The sequence below is a fragment of the Indicator indicator genome, chromosome 8, assembly GCF_027791375.1.
Source record: "Indicator indicator isolate 239-I01 chromosome 8, UM_Iind_1.1, whole genome shotgun sequence".
NCBI lineage: Eukaryota > Metazoa > Chordata > Aves > Piciformes > Indicatoridae > Indicator > Indicator indicator.
The window spans coordinates 29,310,634-29,330,972 of record NC_072017.1 but is presented as its reverse complement, the minus strand read 5'-3'; the positions used below and the strand labels follow the sequence as shown (position 1 = coordinate 29,330,972).

At 44.4% G+C, this 20,339-nt stretch overlaps 1 protein-coding gene across 2 annotated transcripts in view; it reads right to left on the bottom strand.

Moving 5' to 3' along the window:
- Positions 1-20,339, bottom strand: part of CCSER1 (coiled-coil serine rich protein 1) — an 816,857-nt gene that overhangs the window by 430,992 nt on the left and 365,526 nt on the right. For both annotated transcript variants that reach the window (XM_054382972.1, XM_054382973.1), the window contains exon 7: positions 15,953-16,036. In XM_054382972.1, the coding sequence (XP_054238947.1) occupies positions 15,953-16,036 (84 nt within the window). The remainder of the gene's footprint in view (positions 1-15,952; positions 16,037-20,339) is intronic.

Genomic DNA, 20,339 nt, shown 5'->3' with positions numbered 1-20,339 from the left:
GTTGAAGGTTGGACTCCGTGATCATAGAGGTTTCTTCCACCCCAAGCAATTCTATGATTCTATGAAACTTAAAATGTTTGGAGTTCAGCATTACTCACAGGCAGAACTGCAATTCAATTGACTGCCTGCATAAATAGTTCTCTGACAACATGGTCACTGGTAGGTCTTTGCTGGATCTACTTCTTCTCATGCTGAATGCTATGCATTCCTTATCAGATCTGTCTCCCCATCCCACTAAACACCCTCTTAGGCACTTCATGTACTTGGGAGGTTGAAATAACTCACAGATAGTAAAAAAGGAACAACAAAGCTGAAATGGAATTAAGGGTAAAATTCATAGCACTCCCACTTTCTGCAGCCACATTTCACTACTGATTCTAGGAATTACTAAAGACACAGCCACAGATCTGTCACTATTTTAGTGTTCTTCCTTTCTGTGCAGACAGCTAACTGGATGTGCATGCAACACGCAGCTCTCCAGTACCCTAAGGGTTAGGTACATTTTACCCTTCCCAGTTCACTGTTGACTCATTGATGTGGAGCTGGCATTCTCTCTCTCCCCCACCCTCCTCAATCTGTTTATTTGATTCTGCAGGGAAACAGATTTTGGTAATAACAACATATGTGGAAAAAAGCTTTCTGCTTGGATGCCTTGCTGGCTAAGCAGAATGTCTGTGAATTTTAGCTTTAAAAATCAAGAGAAACAGACATATATTACTAACTCCAAGCTGACAAAGATCAAATAGGACCAGAGAAGAGTGTCATAAAATTCCCTAGTAGAAAGGAGGGCTAGAGAGGGCAGACAGAAAGGAGATGATGAACCACATCATCACAGTAGTTCTGAACTAGAGGGGGCAAAATAAATTCTGCAAGATTCCACAAACTGATCCAAGTATTTTTTCTCACTGGCTAAGTAAGGAAGGATCATTTGTACCATGATTCTATAGGCTGAGCACACCTACATTTGCAGTGGTCTTAAATGTGGGTCTAGTGACAAATTAAAAATCCTCAGTCCCCTCTATACCACTCTTCCCTTCAGAATCTATCATCTTGCTCTTGAAACTAACACAATAAATAGGCAGCACAGCTCTTCTCACAGGTAATTAGTGATAGAACAAGAGGGAACAGCATCAAGCTGCAGCAGGGCAGGGTTAGACTGGACCTGGGGAAGAATTTTTTCCCAGCAAGAGTGGTCAGGCATTGGAAAGGGCTGCCCAGGGAGGTAGTGGAGTCACCAACCCTGGATGTATTCAAAGGTCATTTGGATGTGGTGCTTGGGGATATGGTTTAGAGGTGAACCTTTTAAACCAGGGTTCTGGGTTGGACTTGGTGATCCTGAAGGTCTTTTCCAACCCTCTGACTCTGTAAAAAATAAAATGAGCTCTCCTGCTGCCTTAAAACATCCTTTCAGTACACCACTTCTTATTTTTGCAGCCTGTTAACCTGAACTCCACAAGCACGTCAGCCACATTGAAGCCAGTTTATTCTCCTTGCTTCTCGTCTCCACACTACTAGTGCAAGAGCTCCACTTGTTCTTTCCAGAGCCACAATAATACAGAATGCTATTGCCCAACTTGCACTGTTTGGCAATAGTAAGCTGGAATGCACATATCATGCTGTGAGCAAAGCTCATTTTATAAAGCCCTGTGTTGATAAATCAGTGAATTCTGGAAAAATGCTATAGCCTGCAAACTCTGCTACTCTTCTGATATGTCACGAGAGGTCTCTCTGAGAAAAATAATATCACCTGTAAGTCATATAGGAAAGTGTAAGAGAAATGTCCTGCATTATCTAGAAAACTTAAAAATACGTTAAGTACATACTGAATATTTCATAAACAGCTCTGGAAAAAAACATCCAACCAACCCCCAAAAGACATATTTTCATTCCATATTTGGAACTTAAAGAACAGTAAAAAGTAGTGCATTGCTTTTATTTTACTAGCTAAACAGAGCAACATCACAGGCTCACAGGATATTAGGGGTTGGAAGGGACCTCTGGAGATCTTCCAGTCCAACCCCCCTGCCAGAACAGGAGCAGAGAATCCAGCACAGCTCACACAGGAACACATCCAGACAGGGCTGGAAAGGCTCCAGAGAAGGAGACTCCACAACCTCTCTGAGCAGCCTGTTCCAGTGCTCTGGGACCCTCACAGTGAAGAAGCTCTTTCTCATGTTGATGTGGAACTTCCTGTGCTGTGGTTTCCATCCATTGTCCCTTGTCCTATCCCAGGGTGCAACTGAGCAGAGCCTGTCCCCTTCTTCCTGATCCCCAGCCCCCAGCTATTGATAGACATTGATCAGATCCCCTCTCAGCCTTCTCCTCTCCACACTAAATAGCCCCAGGGCTCTCAGCCTCTCCTCATCAGGCAGTGCTCCAGTCCCTTCAGCATCCTTGTGGCCCTCCCTTGGACTCTCTCCAGTAGATCCCTGACCCTCTCGAACTGTGGAGCCCAGAACTGGATGCAATATTCCAGCTGAGACAAGCCAAACAGAAGTATAGTCTCTGATGCTACATTACTTTACTATTAAGCTGTAGCCATTTGCTTCTCCTTGCAACTTTGATTTAATGTATGGTTACAAGTGAGTAAGAGCATTGTTTTCTATCTGATTTTTCTGCCTTTGACCACATATTATCTTTTTACCACCTGCCAAATCAATATACAAAGGAGTATAAAAGATCATTCAGTCAATGGAGCCAAAATATGAAAGGAGATTACTTAGGCAATGTTTCTTTGAACGAATTTACCAGTGAAAGCAGAGATTCACAAGCTAGCTTTCTGCTAGGACAGGCCACTCAGGCTTTTGAACATACACTTCTTTATCAATGATAGCCCACTTGGCATTTTTTGCTATCATTCAGCGTGAATGAATTATGACAGTTTCAGTCTCCTGCCTCCTCCCTGAAGGGTGATGAAGCAGTTGAATACAACTCTGCCTATAGTTCCCCTGTAATCCAGGAGGAAGCAGTAATGGACCTGCTGACCCACTTTGATCCTCACAAGTCCATGGGACCATCCTAGGGTGCTGAGAGAGCTGGCAGATGAGCTGGCCAAGCCACTCTCCATCATTTATCAGCAGTCCTGGCTCACAGGTGAGGTCCCTGATGACTGGAGGCTGGCCAATGTGATGCCCATCCACAAAAAGGGCCTGGAAGAGGAACCAGGAAATTACAGACCTGTCAGCCTGACCTTGGTGCCAGGCAAGGTTATGGAACAGGTCATCCTGAGTGCAATCACACAGAACCTGCAAGATGGTCAAGGGATCAGGCCCAGCCAGCATGGATTCAGGAGGGCCAGGTCCTGCCTGACCAACCTGATCTGCTTTTATGATCAGGTTACTGTCTGGTGAAGGCGGGGAAGGCTGTGGATGTAGTCTACCTGGACTTCAGCAAAGCCTTTGACAGTGTCTGCCACAAGAAGCTCCTGGCAAAGCTGGCAGCTCATGGTTTGGACAGATTCACTCTGAAATGGGTCAAGAACTGGCTGGAGGGCCAAGCCCAGAAAGTGGTGGTGAGCGGTGCCACATCCAGTTGGCGGCCAGTCACTAGTGGTGTCCCCCAGGGATCAGTGGTGGGCCCTATCCTATTCAATATCTTTATTGATGATGTGGATGAAGGAATTGAGTCCATCATCAGTAAGTTTGCAGATGACACCAAGTTAGGAGCAGGTGCTGATCTGTTGGAGGGTAGAAGGGCCCTGCAGAGGGACCTGGAGAGGCTGTCTGGGTGGGCAGAGGCCAGTGGGATGAGATTTAACAAGGCCAAGTGCAGGGTTCTACACTTGGGCCACAACAACCCCAAGCAGCGCTACAGGCTGGGGACAGAGTGGCTGGAGAGCAGCCAGGCAGAGAGGGACCTGGGGGTGCTGGTTGATAGTAGCTGAACATGAGCCAGCAGTGTGCCCAGGTGGCCAGGGGAGCCAATGGCATCCTGGCCTGCATCAGCAATAGTGTGGCCAGCATGACAAGGGAGGTTATTCTTCCCATGTACTCAGCACTGGTCAGGCCACACCTTGAGTCCTGTGTCCAATTCTGGACTCCTCAATTCAAGAGAGATGTTGAGGGACTGGAACATGTCCAGAGAAGGGCAAGGAAGCTGGGGCGGGGTCTGGAGCACAGCCCTGTGAGGAGAGGCTGAAGGAGCTGGGGGTGTTTAGCCTGGAGAAGAGGAGGCTCAGGGCAGACCTCATTGCTCTCTACAACTCCCTGAAGGGAAGTTGTAGCCAGGTGGGGTTTGGTCTCTTCTCCCAGGCAACCAGCAGCAGAACAAGAGGACACAGTCTCAAGTTGTGCCAGGGGAGGTATAGGCTGAATATTAGAAGTTCTTCACAGAGAGGGTGATTGCCCATTGGAATGGGCTGCCCAGGGAGGTGGTGGAGTCACCATCGCTGGAGATATTCAAGAGAAGCCTGGATGAGGCACTTAGTGCCATGGTCTGGTTGATTGGCTAGGGCTGGGTGATAGGTTGGACTGGATGAGCTTCGAGGTCTCTTCCAACCTGGTTGATTCTGTGATTCTATGATTCTAATTCACCCAACCTTCCTCTTATATTGGGGTACTGGATATAACAGCATCCATCCCTTCCTCTTATACTGGGGTGCTGAATATAACAGAATCCATCCCTTCCTCTTATATTGGGATGCTGATGAAACCTCAGCAAGAGTCAGAAGCAATACAGCTGAAGATCAATCTGAATGACTGAGTTTCGGAAGAGTAGCAGCCTCCACACAAAAACAGGAACTGGGAATCAAGCCAAACCTCTCAAACAATGGATAAAACATGCACAGAACATTAAATCAGTGCATACTATGTGCTTTCTATAGAAAGGAAGAGAGAGCAATATTTCAAAAAACAGATACAGGAAATTAAAACAGCAGCAGAGAGACTCAAAGTAGAGCACTGAAAAGCTGGATAGAAGGAAGAGGCCTGCTTCTTGCTGTCAGATTTCTACTATGCCAACAACAAGAATAAAACAAACAAATAAGGAAAACCCAAACAAAAAACAAACCCAAACAAACCCAAAAACTAATTTCTCTAAATTCTCTGAAATAAATGGCACCATTTCCAGTAGCATCAGCATCCTCATCAGGGAGAAAAGAACACAGGAAGGACATCCAAGATGCTGATTAGTTACTCAAATCCAGAAGATCTATACTGCTTTAATTAACTTCTCCCAAGCACTGGAAAATTTATCTTTGATCTCTGCAGCTACTTTGCTTCACAGCTTCAAGACCCAATCAGCTTAAATCCAATACAGAAAGTGTCATTTTTGCTAACCAAACACTGGAAGAGGTAACAGAAATATATTGTCAATTTCAAAGCTAAGACTGCACCCAGATGAAATGGGTCTACAGCACAATCTTCTGTGAATGTTACAGTACCACTCCACATAGACATCCCAACCTGAAACACAACTTAAAATCACTAAGACTGTCTCAAAGAAAGCAGAGCACCTGAGGAGGTGTTTGACCACCCTTTGGACCATGCCATGTTCATGATGCCAGAGGACAAGAAATAGCTCAGTGGAAAAGTTCTGCTTAAAAGAGGTTAAAGGTAACCTCTTACAACTCTTGTACCACAAATAACACTTTTTCCTACATAAAAATTGAAATGAAGTAGTAAGAGAATGACAAAAAGAAACCCAAAAAACAACCAAACAAACAAACCCCACCCCAAAAAAAGCCAAAATAAACCCCCCCCAAAACCATGGGGAGGATCTATGGAGTCAGTTACTGAGAAGCAGTATGAGTGAGCTCTAATAAATACTTGAACAGAGCAAATTCCTGTTTTGATTATTTACCTAGGGAAGGACAAAGATTACAATTCAGCTTTTCAATGCCAGAAGCAAAGTTTTCCAGTCCCTTTGTCACAGTATTTTCAAATAAATGCTTAGTATTTTTCTTTCAAAATATCACTGAATGGACAAAGATGTCTCATTTACAGACAAAAATATTTCATGTCTTTAAATGGTGGAATATACCATGAGTGAAGGGGGAAAAAATAACTGAGAATCAAAACTGTATAACACTTGCTTTACAGAACTTCACTAGAAAGTAAACAAAATTAAAATCTTGTGTCATTAAAAACACAGATAATTTTTAATTTGTGATGTGTACTATATCAGTGTGCAATGCACAGGCTTTGCTGTGAATCCTACTCAGCTCTGGCAAATAAAACTGGACGATACACTACACTGTAACTAGAAAAAAAAAAAAAAAGAAAAAAGACGCCAAGCAAAATATTCTTCTTCTATTAGATCCCTAGTGAACTCCAGAGACATAGCCTCACAGCTCTGAAAGTAAAAATATTTCCCCAACCAGAAAATTAAGTTACTGGAAGAAACAGTACAGCTGGTTGATGAAACGTGGCTGTACAGAGCTAAGGATAAGGAATAGATTAATCTGAAACTCATCCACGTTGGATGGCTGCAGTGAAATTCTCACACAGCTAACCCTAGCAACATGCTGAAGCTCTGAAGTCATATGAATCAAACTGCTGATCTTAAGAAGCAAAACAAGCTTTCCAGCACACATGGTTTGGGTTTTAAGCAACATTTCTTGGTGTTTTGCTCTTCTAAACACGCATAACACAATAACATCTCATTAGATGATGCTGAGAGCAGTCATTTTCATGCAAGCGCAAACTTAGGTACTCCTCTGAGAATCTACCCAATATCAGAGATATAGGGGCTATGTCAAGCTGCAGTGAATTTCCATATTTTTAGTCTACTTTCCTTCTAAAACCTTCTTTGTTGTAAAATTGTTAGCAATTCTTCAGCAGAACATAACCAAGAAGCAGCATCCTGCATAAGAGAGGCAGCGCGTGCGAATGCACGCGTTGCTGTGCAACTCTGTAAGCCTATTTGAAGGTACACTTGTGTGCACACACCTCTGTGTATTATACATGAAAAACAAACTGAATTTCAGAATCAACAATGTTCAGCAATCAAAATTATACAAAAATCACACTGGGTCTTTGCTGCCTTTGTCATAGTCTTTATTCCTAGCTGTTATCACAGAATTATTGAGGATGGAACAGACCTCTGAGATCATCCAGCCCAGCCTATGACCTAACACCACCACACAGACCAGACCATGGCATTAATTGCCACATCCAATCTTGCCTTAAACACCTCCAGGGATGGTGACTCCACCCTGGGCAGTGCATTCCAGTCTCTAATTCCCCTTTCCATGAGGAAGTGCTTCCTAACAACCAACCTAAACTTCCCCTGGCACAGCTTCAGGCCATGCCCTCTCCTCTTGTCACAAGTTGTCTAGAAGAGCCTGACCCCCACTGACTACAACTTCCCTTCAGGTAGTTGTAGAGAGTGATAAGGTCCCCCCTGAGTCTCCTCTTCTCCAGGCTGAACATCCCCAGCTCCCTCACCGTCTCCTCATGAGACTTTCCCTCCAGTCCCTTCCCCAGTCTGGTCACTCTCCTCTGGACCTGCTCCAGCACCTCAAGATCTTTCTTGCCGTGAGGGTCCTAGAGCTGCACACAGAGCTTAGAGTGAGGCCTCACCAGTGTTGAGTACAGGGCAGAATTCCATCCTTAATCCTGCTGGCCACACCATTCCTGACACAAGCCTTGGCCTTCCATGCCCCCTGCACACACTACTGGCTCATGTTCGGCTGCTGTCACCCAGCACTGCCAGGTCCCTCTCTGCCAGGTGTTCTCCAGCAACTCTTTCCCCAGTCTGCAGTGCTGCATGGGGTTGTTGTGGCGAAAGTGTAGGACCCTACACTTGGCCTTGTTAAACCTCATCCTGTTGGCCTCAGCCCTCTGGCCCAACCTGACCAGGTCTCTCTGGAGTGTCTTCCTACCTTCCAGTAGATCCACACTCTCCCCCAAACGGGTGTCACCAACCAATTTACTAACATATTTTCCTTTGCCTCAATTGCTCAGCAAACTTTGGAATAAATCTTAGTTTGCACCATGAAAACTCTCTTTGCAAGTTGTAGGTGAGGACTGTTCCAGTTAGCCCCTCAGGCGTGGCATAGAAGCTTAGCCCCACAGAAATCCAAGGCCACTGGTTAACACTGCAGTTTGACCTTGAAGCAGTCATGATCTAAAACAAACACATTGTATGCTGCTGCACAGGAAAGATTATCTACCACAATTAATAGGAGGAATCTCCATCTCTAAAAATGTGTCAGCCAAAAGGATGGAACACCTGCAAAGCTGAATAACTGCAACTTCCCACCACTCCTCCAAGACTGACATTTTCATTCATCCTAAAATTCCTCTGTTCTTGAATATCTTCATACCTGCATTAGAGTTAAAATTGGCTCATTTACATTGGTTAAAAAGTAAAGTATATATTTTTTTAAAAAAAAAAGGGTGATTACATTGAGACCTACTTTTGTCTTTCCAATAAACCAAAAGTGAAGTTGTCTGACATTTGGTTGGGCTGGATGGGGCCTTGAGTAAGCTAGACTAGTTGTAAGGCATCCCTGCCCACAGTAGGGAGGTTGGATTGGATCATCTCTAAGGTCTCTTCCAGATGAGGCCATTCTGAATCATGAGGCCATGATTCAGTCTATGATTCATTCTATGATTCTGTGATTCTATGATTCCATTATTTCAGTCAGGCCTGGTCATATTTGCCTGCTTGCACCAAGAGGTCTCAATAAAGTGCTGTGCACCGTCTCCTGAGTCACTGCTGCCAAATGGAGATGCATGTGCAGTGCATTATTATCCAAAGAGTGTAAGCCTCAGCACTGTGTCAAAGGATGGCTTTGGATGGATTTTGTATTTCAGATTTGCTCATTTCTGCACTGTTATTTTTATGAAGTGCTTAGAGGCACAATCTCAGCAAGACCAGGAAGACACTCCTTTATGCTAGTGACAGAATCGTTTGTCTATGCCAAATACTATGATATGGCAGTACTTTGTGATAGGAACTTAAACTCATATACAGGATCACCTCTACAGGAGCCAAGGAATATTAAAGATCCTATCTGAGTGGCAGCTTCTCAGCAAGGGACTGGTGTTGATGAAGACTCACAGCCTAATGCCCGCTGTGTGACACAGGATATTGCCACTTTCATAATCCATGTCTGTCTTGTGCAACTGATTCAGGGAGTAATTACAGCTCAGATAAGCCTTTTCTGGAATACCTGCAATTAATTCTCCTGTAAAAAAAAAAAGGGAAGAAGCCTGACACTTTAATAAGGGTTGAAATACACCTAATCTATTTTTTTCTGCTCCTAATGTTTCCTAAATATGAGGAAGAAAAAGGATTTGAAAGTTCTTACAACTGCCTGTTCTTACATAAATCATCCTTGGGTCTGTAATATCCCCTCATAAATTAGCCAAAATGAAATAATACTACAAAGCAGCAGAATATAGATCACAGAACTGTCAGGGTTGGAAGGGACTTCAAGGAGCATCCAGTTTCAACCCCCCTGCCATGAGCAGGGACACCTCACACTACAGCAGGTTGCTCACAGCCACATCCAGCCTGGCTGCAAAAACCTCCAGGGATGAGGCTTCCACCACCTCCCTGGGCAACCTGTGCCAGTGTCTCACCACCCTCATGGGGAAGAACTTCCTAACACCCAATCTGAATCTCACCACTTCTAGTTTTGCTCTGTTCCCCCCAGTCCTATCACTCCCTGACACCCTCAAAAGTCCCTCCCCAGCTTTCTTGTAGCCCACTTCAGATCCTGGAAGGCCACAAGGTCTCCTCCAGACTGAATAACCCTAACTCAAGCATGTAATCAATGTAAAGATTCATCTAGATTGTGGGTTTTTTTAATATATAAGGGTTAGTATTATTTTCAAATGGAATTTTTAAAGGAATGAGGTAATTCTGAAGACAACTTCTTGAAAATTTTGTAAGTAGACTTGACTAATCAAAGTTTCTCTTTTTTCTAACAAAAAGTTTAAAAGATTAAAAAAAAAATAAAAATGGCATTAATCACAAGCTCATTGTATTCTTTCTCCAAATCTCACTCCCAGCCTGACAAAACAAAACAAGTAGTGATTTTAAGGCTGAACAACTCAAGCTATCTATTCTGGCATAACTACACTGCAGTGGTTTATACTCTTAACTCAAGTGCCTTTCATAAACAGATCGTCAGCAAGATTAAAGTGCATCTCAGGCTGTCTGTTACACTTCAAAGCTGGATAACATGGACTCATCTTCACGACACTTCAAGACTGCAGCAACTGGCTAATTGCCCATTATTGAAATCAACCTAGAGAGAATAGATAGCTGGCTATCATTCTGTGCCCCAGCAATATACTATTGTTAGGGGAAAATAAAATAGCCACAAATTAAAAGTAAGAAAAAACACCCCCAGAAAAACCGCCAACATAACACAAACATATACAGTCTCACATCTGCACCAGGGTTGGGAGGCTCTGCAGAGGGAATTTGATAGACTGGATCCATTGCCACTGTTACCAGGATGAGCTTCAACACAGCCAAGTGCCAGGTCCTGCACTTGGGGCACAACAACCCCAAGCAATGCTCCAGGCTTGAGGCAGTGTGGATGGAAAGCTGCTGGCAGAAAGGGACCTGGGGGTGCTCATGGACAAGCAGCTGAAGAGGAGCCAGCAGTGTGCCCAGGTGGCCAAGAAAGCCAAAGGCATCCTGGCTGGGATTAGAAATGCTGTGTCCAGCAGGAGCAGGGAGGGGATTGTCCCCTGGGACTCAGCTCTGGGGAGGCTACACCTCAAGTGTTGTGTCCAGTTTTGGGCACCTGAATACAAGAGAGATGTGGAGGTGCTGGAGCCAGGGCAGAGGAGGGCAAGGAAGCTGTGAAGGGCCTGGAGAATAAATCTGATGAAGAGCAACTGAAGAAGTTGAGGATGGTTGGTGTGAAAAAGAGGAGGCTGAGGGGAGATCTCATCTGTCTCTACAACTACCTGAAAGGACATTGTGGAGAGGTTGGTGCTGGTCTCTTCTCACAGGTAATTAGTTATATAGCAAGAGGGAACAGCCCCAAGCTGCAGCAGGGCAGGGTTAGACTGAACATGAGAAAGAATTTTTTCCCAGCCAGAGTGGTCAGGCATTGGAATGTGCTGCCCAGGGAGGTGGTGGAGTCACCAAGCTTGGACGTGTTTAAAGGTGGTTTGGATGTGGTGCTTGGGGCTATGGTTTAGGGGTGACCCTTGTAGAGTAGGGTTCTGAGTTGGACTCGGTGTTCCTGAGGGTCTTTTCCAACCTGAATGTTTCTGTGATTCTGTGATTTAACAAGACCTTGGACAAGGAGGAGGAACTTGTTTATGAGCTGCTAACACAGAACAGAAGAGCAGTTACATTTTGCTGAGCTGACTGCAGAGTATCTAGTCCTAAAGCATTTGCTTCGATGGCTTGAAGCGAAGCTCCCTCAGTTAGCACTGCACCTAGGTATTCCACAAAGGCGAAAAGTCTAACATTTGATAAAGAGCCTCCACAGCAGAAAAATATCTCCAGCTGATAGGCTATACAGGGATTAGTTTCCTGACCTAACTTTGCCTCCAGTTCGACTCCAAATGTACCCAAGTGCCTCACTGCCATTCTTTCCTTTGGGCAGGACAATACACATGACTCCAGTTACAGAGGGAAATGAAGGCTGGAAGGATAATGGTGTTAACGCTCATTTTTCAGCACAAAGGCTGCTGAAGCAATGGCAGCAGTACAATAAATGCTATTGCATGTGGCACTCAAGGAAAACATTTTCCTGCTTGAAGTCCTTCTAAGTGCTCTCACTGCAGTGGAAGATTGATTTGGAAAATGTACACGATGCAGCTGTCAGTAGAGAGGAGTAGGAGACAGCTGAGGTTTCAAACAACTTTTTGTGCTGAATGAAAACTGAGACTTTGGTTCCTGCTGCATTGCTTGGAGACACTACATCAAAATTTTAAGCTCCTGCTCAGGTTCACTATATCCAATGAACTCTGGAGCACTTTTGGGTACCTGACATTTTGGAAGCCAAATGCTCCTCCAGTTTCCGAAGGAGGTTTGTTTTTTTTTTCAGGAGATGGGAAAATAGAGAATTAATTTTACTGCTCTGTTTATCTATATTTATTCTTCCAAAGGTGGGCAGATACACTTCTGGAAACCTCTAAAGGTCATCTAGACCAACCGCCTATTCAGTCAGCAGGGACATCCTCAACTAGATCAGGTTGCCCAGAGTCCTTCACCTTGAATTCTTCCAGGGATGGGGCCTCAACCAGCTCCCCAGGCAATCTGTTCCAGTGTTCCACTACCCTCATGCTTAAGAACCTGCTCCTAACATCCAATCTAAATCTGCTCTGCTGTAGTTTGAAGCCCCTGGTCCTGTCCCTGCAGGCCTTTGCAAACAGTCTCTGCAGCCTTCTTGTAGCCCCCTTGAGGTACTGGCAGGCTGCTATTAGGTGTCTCTGGAGCCTTCTCTTCTCCAGGCTGAACACCCCCAGCTCCCTCAGCCTGTCCTCGTAGCAGAGGTGCTACAACCCCCTGATCATTTTCGTGGCCCTCCTCTGGACCTGCTCCATCAGGTCCATGTCCTTCCTACATTGAGGGCTTCAGAGCTGGATGCACTACTCCAGGTGAGGTCTCCCCAGAGCAAAGTGGCAGAATCACCTCTCTCCATCTGCTGGCCATGCTGCTTTTGCTATAAATGACATATACTGAGTCCTTTTAATGTGTCCTCAAGATTTCCACCTGTTTTAGAAGTTCTAGACTATCAAAACTGAAGTTAGTTAATGATGGATTAAATGTATGATACTTGCATACAGAAATCCTTATCTCATTACCCCATGAAGATGTACATTTGTCTGTTATGAGAAATAAATTCACTCTGGGGTAGGTGGTGGGTTTTTTTGGTTAGTTGGTTGGTTGGTTTTTGTTTTGTTTTGTTTTGTTTTCTGCAAGTGACATATTGTTATGGTTTGAGGCTGATGCTTTAGCCTAGAGTCTTAGATAAAAACAAAAATAGGGGCTTTCTGGACATCTTTGAGTAAAAGGTAAATAAATTACCATTGGATACAGAAGAAAAACAACTGATTTATCTATATCATTCCACTGACTTGCTATGAAGTTTGCTGCACAAAAGTATCCTTTTCTCTTTTTTGACTTCTTCTCTCTGTGATTCTGCTTTGCATTGCTCCCTAATCTCCTTCCTGACCTGCTGGCTGAACTGACTTGAGTTGTGAATCTGAAGGTACCAGGGAAAGAAGGGGGGAGGAGGCTGCAAGCAGCCCTCTGGGCTGTCCAAGGGGGTGATTCTGTACAAGGGGATGCTTGTGTTTTTGTTTTCTGAATTGTATTTTCTACTTATTCATTGCATTTTATACTTTTAGGGTTTAGTTTACCTTTTGTAAATATAACTTTCCTTTTGCTTTCCAAGTTCTGAGTTTGGTTTTGGAGGGAATTTACCCTGGAGGTAGATTTCAGTTAGTTGGGGTTACTTTCAACCCACCACCCATAAGGTACAGATGAACTTTGACAGTTCCCAGGAAATGAGCTACAGCTCTCTATATCAATACAGGACCATTTTACACTGACCAAACTGTCAACCAGGCAGCACATGTTCTGAACTAGAGTGATGGAAAAATAATGCTCCAGGACTGTGCAGAAGCTTGATGTTCTTGATGTTCCCTGTGTCCCATTCTCTCTTTTAATTTGAGATAATAATTATCTAATACATCATTTCTTAATGTAGCCAAATATGAAACAAAGAATATTGATGATCTGTATTTATTTTGCAGATTTTAGCAAAGGAGCCTTTCATCCTTGAGCAGCACTACACTTCTCTCATGCAACTTGGAACTTAGCCATCTGTGGTGATGGAAAAGCATACTGGTGCCTTTGGTTAGTATATAAAAGATGCACTGAGGGATGGACCTGGATTCACTCTGTCCAAGTTCTCACCAGATATAAGACAGAAAAGCACAATAAGCCACTGAGCTAGATCAGATTATTAAGATCTAACTAGGGAAATAACCCCACCACCCAAAGGGTGCTTATACACAACATTAGGTGTCTGCACACCTACAGGTCCCATGGAAGCAAGGTATGTGCTGAATGTCTTCCTGAATGCAGTGAACCCAGGTGCTTTCTCTGAAGAGATCTCCGTTGGGAAAGGGAAGGCAGAAAAGTCTCTCTCCTTTATTTAAAAGTACTAAAGACATACATGTTTTAATCGTGTTCCATCACAAATGGAATTTATGTCAGTACCGCCTCAATAGGACAAGAAGAATGCCCTTTTTTGTGTTCAGGTTTTTTACTTGCTGTATTACATATTTCACCTCAGTCACTTGAGGTATTCTGTCCTCAAAGTGGTAGCAGCTCTGCAGAGCCCTTCTTTGAAGTCATAGAATCACAGAATCAGAGAATGTTAGAGATTGGAAGGGATCTCCAGAGATCATCCAGTCCAACCCCCTGCCAGAGCATGATCACCCAGGGTAGTCCACACAGGAATGCATCCAGGTGGGTTTAGAAAGTCTCCAGAGAAGGAGACTCCACAACCTCTCTGGGCAGCCGGCTCCAGCACTCTCTGACACAGTCTCTATCCTCATCCCTGCATCAGCAGAAGCTCTTCTCCTCCATTCTCTCATGTTGCTTGCTCTTTAGGAGCATCTTGACATCTCAACCATCTTTTCAGCAGATATATTCCCTTTGTACTCTTGTCCATTACTGCTGTTCTAGTGTGGAATGAGTGCACAGTGAGAAGCTGGTGGATGAGAAGCTGGACACGAGCTGGCAATGTGCACTCACACAACCCATAAGGCCAACCACATTCTGGGCTGATTCCAAAGAAGTGTGGCCAGCAGGTCAAGGGAGGTGATTCCTCCCAACCCATTCTATGATTCTGTGATGCTGCCCTTCCCACTCTGGTGAGTCCTCACCTAGAGTATCGTATCCACCTCTGGAGTCCTCAGCACAAGAAGGACATGAACCTGCTGGAGTGGACCCAGAGGAGGTCACAAAAATTATCAGAGAGCTGGACCACCTCTCCTGTGTGGAAAGGCTGAGGGAGGTGCGGCTCTTAGGCCTGGAGAAGAGAAGGCTCCAGGGAGATCTTATTGCATTTAGTACTTAAAGTGACTTTATCAGAAAGAAGGATACAGACTTTACAGTAGAACCTGTTGTGACAGGTTTTAAAGTAAAAGAGGGAGATTGAGACTGGACATAAGGAAGACAATTTTTACAAGGAGGGTGGTAAAACATTGGTTTTCTTTTTCATGTTGCCCAGATGGGTGGGAGATGCTCCATCCTTGGGACCATTCCAGGTTAGTTTGAACAGGGCTCTGGGAAACCTGCTCTAGTTGCAGATGTCCCTGCTAACTGCAAGAGGGGTTGGACTAGATGACCTGTAAAGGCTCCTTCCAACCTCAAGCATTCTATGAGTCTATGAGTCAAAGTTAGTACTCCAGCATAAGCACTCAAGAACATAGTTCATATGGTATGGAAACATTCAGCAAATATACAAATGTTTATTACTTTGTTTAAATTAAAGATATCTATCTAGGAGGGAGGAAAAAGTATTGAATTTTCTACTGACTAATCTTGTAGATGTGAAAAGCAGTTTGTGGGAGAAGTATTCGCAATTCATAGGATGCATTCCTGTGCAGACTACCCTGGGTGATCGTGCTCTGGTAGGGGGGGTTGGACTGAATGATCTCTGAGAGGTCCCTTCCAATCTCTAATGTACTATGATACTGTGACACTGAATTTCTCAGGACATGTGCATGGCCCTTCCAGATTTCTGGCCTATGCATATGAGTGCCATGCTACTTCTGATATTGCAATACAACTGTAAACACAACTGATTCAAAGACATTCCTGCTAGCAGTGTACCTAGCGAGTAGCCACTTGAGGGGCTGACAAATCCCTAGGAATGTACAGTCAAGCATTTATCTGAGTGCTTACCATAGCCTTAGGGTAGCTGTTCTGTAGCAGGTGTGAAATTGTACTGCTTTAGTTTCTAGTCTCAGGTAAATGAACTTTAAAAGCTACAATTGCTTCTCCCACTTACCAGCTCCTCACGAAGTTGGGTTATGAGTTCATCTCTTTCCTTCAACTGCAGCTTCAGCACTGAGCATTCATCTTTCATTCCGTCCTACAAAAACATCAGAAGAGACATTGTAATAGGCTTAAGGCTTTTACTCTGCTCTTGACAAGAAAAGGCCTTTTCACATGGTGTGAGCTAATTGCATTCCCATTCACCTAATGAAACTCATTTCTCCTTTGTCATGTGTGGTATTTCCAATAATGTGTCCTAAGTTGCTGTATAAACAAATTAATGCTTCCAAAAGCATTATACAGAAATGTGAATAGCTCCCTGCACTGAAGTCCATTTCACTGTTTTCCAAACCCTTTGTGCCTCTGTACTGAAGACTCTCTCAGGTCATTCCTTTTCAGTTCAGGAATGGCTATGAAATGCTACAATTTTACTGACACAAAACAACATTAGAGAAATACCAATTTAGATGCCTTATTGTGGAGCTCTTGAGCTTGGAGAGGAAGAAAAAGGAAACACAGCAGACATTCACAGGAAAAGTAAAGTACATCTTTTATCCCACAGCAACCAAGCCAGCAGCAATTCTCCTATTAACTGAGTGAAGGGAATAAAGTAGTTACCACTTAGCAATATAGCCATTGATTATAACTCAGTTTGACTTGCATGGAAATGAACCTAATAGCTAAGACTAAAGCCAAACCCCAGTCCATGAGGCAGTCTGCAAGCCGTCCCCAGGCAATGTCAGGAGTTCATGTAAGTCTAAACAGCCTCTTTGGAGAGGAAATGTCAACTGCGTATTTTTGTGTTGTGCTGCTAAACATCCGAGAAGCGAAACTCAGATGAAATTACTATACTCCTGAAGAATAAAACCATAACAAGGTTCAACAAGGACAAGTGTAGAGTCCTGCATCTGGGGAGGAAGAATAAACTGCAGCAGTACAGGTTGGGAGGGGATCTGCTGGAGAGCAGCCCCATGGAGAGGGACCTGGGAGTCCTAGTGGATAACAAGTTCTGCATGGGTCAGCAATGTGCCCTGGTGGCCAAGGAGGCCAATGGGATCCTGGGGTGTATTAAGAAGAGTGTGTCCAGCAGATCCAGGGAGGTTCTCCTCCCCCTCTACTCTGCCCTGATGAGACCTATCCTTGAGTTCAGTTTTGGGCTCCCCAGTTTAGGAGGGACAGGGACCTGCTGGAGAGGGTCCAGCAGAGGGCTACAAGGATGGTTAGGGGACTGAAGCACTGCCTGGTGAGGAGAGGCTGAGGGCCCTGGGGCTGTTTAGTCTGGAAAAGAGAAGACTTAGAGGGCATTTAATAAATGTTCATAAATATCTGAGGGCTGGGGGTCAGGAGGGAGGGGACAGGCTCTGCTCACTTGCTCCCTGTGATAGGACAAGGAGCAATGGATGTAAGCTGCAGCACAGGAGGTTCCAAGGTTCCACTGCAACACAAGGGGGAACTTCTTTACTGTAAGGGTCACAGAGCACTGGAACAGGCTGCCCAGAAAGGTCATGGAGTCTCCTCTAGAGACTTCCAAGGCCTGTCTGGATGCATTCCTCTGTGACCTGAGCTGGATTGTATGGTCCTGCTCTGGCAGGGGGGTTGGACTTGATGATCTGTTTGGGTCCCTTCCAACCCCTGACATCCTGTGAGACTGTGAACAATCTAACCAGCCAGTAAGCTAGCTGTGCAGGTAGAAATGAAGAAACTTTTTTTTTTAACATCCTTGCAGTACAGAGATATTTACCAATTTGGGGAAGCATCACTATTTCCCACCCTGCCCCTGGCCCCAAACTAAGCCTGGATCTTTTGTATCCTTGACTCCAAAATCCTAGGTGTCAGCCTCGGGGCTCCCCAGGTGCTCTCTGCCAAAGACTCCAGACAGCACCATGCTTCCCAGCTGCAGTGTTGAGCACATTGTTATCATCTTGCCCTTCCTTGGCTGGCCCAAGGACCACAGCCTCCACAACCCCAGCAACCAGAACAGGAACCCTCCCATGTTGCAATCTGAACTTCAAGCCCCAGAATACTTCGCTCCATCCAGCACTGACATTTTTGAAGCTGCAGCAAGGTACGGATAACAGCAGCAGGTTCAACTCAATCCATGACACTCCTCTAGGGAAAAACTGCTAGGAATTTTCCTTTGCCATGCGGTGTAGCAGCATTTCACTCTTGCTATACTCACAGATTGCTCTTTAGAAGCATTAATTGAAAATAAAATCCCAGCACCAGGATACAGCTCTCAGCGTAGAATATATTATTTATTAAATCTGACTCTGGAAAACATGTGGAAATAGCTATTGTACCTCAACTTAGTTACCTTATTCTGAGCTCTTTTTGTCTGTGTGATTTCACATTGTTGCTATCTCCTGATTCTCCCTTTTTTAACTTTGAAGGGAAAGGTTAGCAGAACACGCAGTAGGAGAAGGAAAACAGCACAGTCCCATAGCTAAGACCATTGTAAAAATAGCTCTTAGAAAGCAGGCAGAAGCAAATGCAGCAATGAATCCTGTAACAGCATATGGTAACTGCAGCAGGAAAGATTTCTGACATACACTTTAGTACCAGGCATTGTCTGAGAGGCAATGCAGGCCTCCCTTGCACTAGTGAGAGCCTGAAGAAAGGTTTTGACTCTCAGAGTTAAGACTTTAAAAGCCCAGTGCACCTCTCCTGGCAAAAAGAAGTCATGCATGCAGTTGGATATTCTTCATCCACACAAAGGACTGATCCCCCTTGCCCAGTACAGTTCTCCAGGTGCTTAGCTTTCATATTCCATGCAATAATTTTCTCTTATGGTACAGACTGCAATTGTTGTTACAGTTTTGAGAAGAAAAAAATAATCTACAGCTAAGATAATGTTTCCCTTGCCTTGCTATGTATCAGTGAAACTGAGTAATGCTTGCAGCAGGACGTGATTCTTGTAAATCAGTATCTCACATGCTTCATTAGGAGGGTGGTGCAACACTGAAATAGGTTGCTCAGGAGGTGGTGAAGGCACCATCCCTGGAGAGATGCAGGTCAGGCTATTGAAGGGGCTCTGAGCAATCTGATGTAGTTGGGGATGTCCCTGTTTAGTGCAGAGGGGTTAGACTAAATGACCCCTAGAGGTCCCTTCCAACCCAGTGCATTCTATGATTATCAACTCCTACGTAAATCACTGCAGTTAGTACAAGAATATGGGCTGGGCCCATACCCTTCAGAGATTTGGCAGCTTTAGAGAAAAGAATACCTACTGTATCCACCCCTTGCTTAGCTGAATACAGGAAGTTATTTAAGCCAGCAGTTAGGTTAACCTAAATGCAGAATGCAGGGACCACAATCATTCCACCAAACATCATCTGCAGCCAAGCATCCCAGCAAGGACTGCCCTTAGGCAGGATCTTCCTTGCATCTTGCTCTACTGGCATGTTGACAACTATGCAGACATCATCCAGAACTGCCTAGAAAAAAGGGAAGCAATTCCCCAATTTCCCCATTACTGTTTAATAACAGCAGCAAGAACAAACAATTGGTATGCCATCAACTCCACACCACACTGGGTTCACAAGCAGCAGAGAGCTCTTTCTCTTGTTGAATACAGAGTAGAATTGGGATTTTATAATCCCATTTTGCTGTGTGGTACCCACACAGGTATCATTTGTTCTGCAAATGCAAGGCAGAAGGGAAAAGACAAATGGCAATTGGTGCTTCTTCTGTTTCTGTTATATTTTGAGGACATTTCTGCTATGACACCAACTGAGAACATCACTAAAAGAAAGAAAACAACATACAGGAATAAAAGAGAAGAAAAAGTAGTTGACTGCAGAAAAGCTTGGGTAGTTCCAATATTCCAGAGACACCTGGATACAGTACTAACAATTAAAAAAAACCAAAAAGTAAAATTTAATTGTTATAGAACCTAGTATCTGTTGCAAAAGAGTGAATATAGTTCTTCCAGAAATTAACTATTGAAAGCAAGGCAAGGAGAGAAGGCTCCAAGCAAGAGGCAAAATATTTCAGTGCAAGCTGTGCAGAGGATACAAAGGAAGTCGTGTGGCATTGGAAGGTGTAAGACATGCAGCTCATGGAATGCTGTGGTATTTATTAGTCTGGGAGCAAACAGCAATGAGTATGAGAGAGTGTGAATTCAGGAAAGAATCACCTCTATTCCTTAAGAGTCCTGAAAGGTTAAGGGCTGGAGAAGAGCCTGGAGCACATGGCCTACGAGGAGGGAGCTGGAGTTGTTCAGAGTCTGGATAAGAGGAGGCTGAGGGGTGACTTCAGTGCTGGAGCAAGGAGGGGGCAGCCTCTGCTCCTTGGTGGCAAAAGGAGCAGAGGAAATGGTTCCAAGCTGCACCAGGGGAGGCTCAGGCTGGATGCTGGAAGATATTTATTACCAGAGAGGGATCTCAATGGTCTGCCCAGGG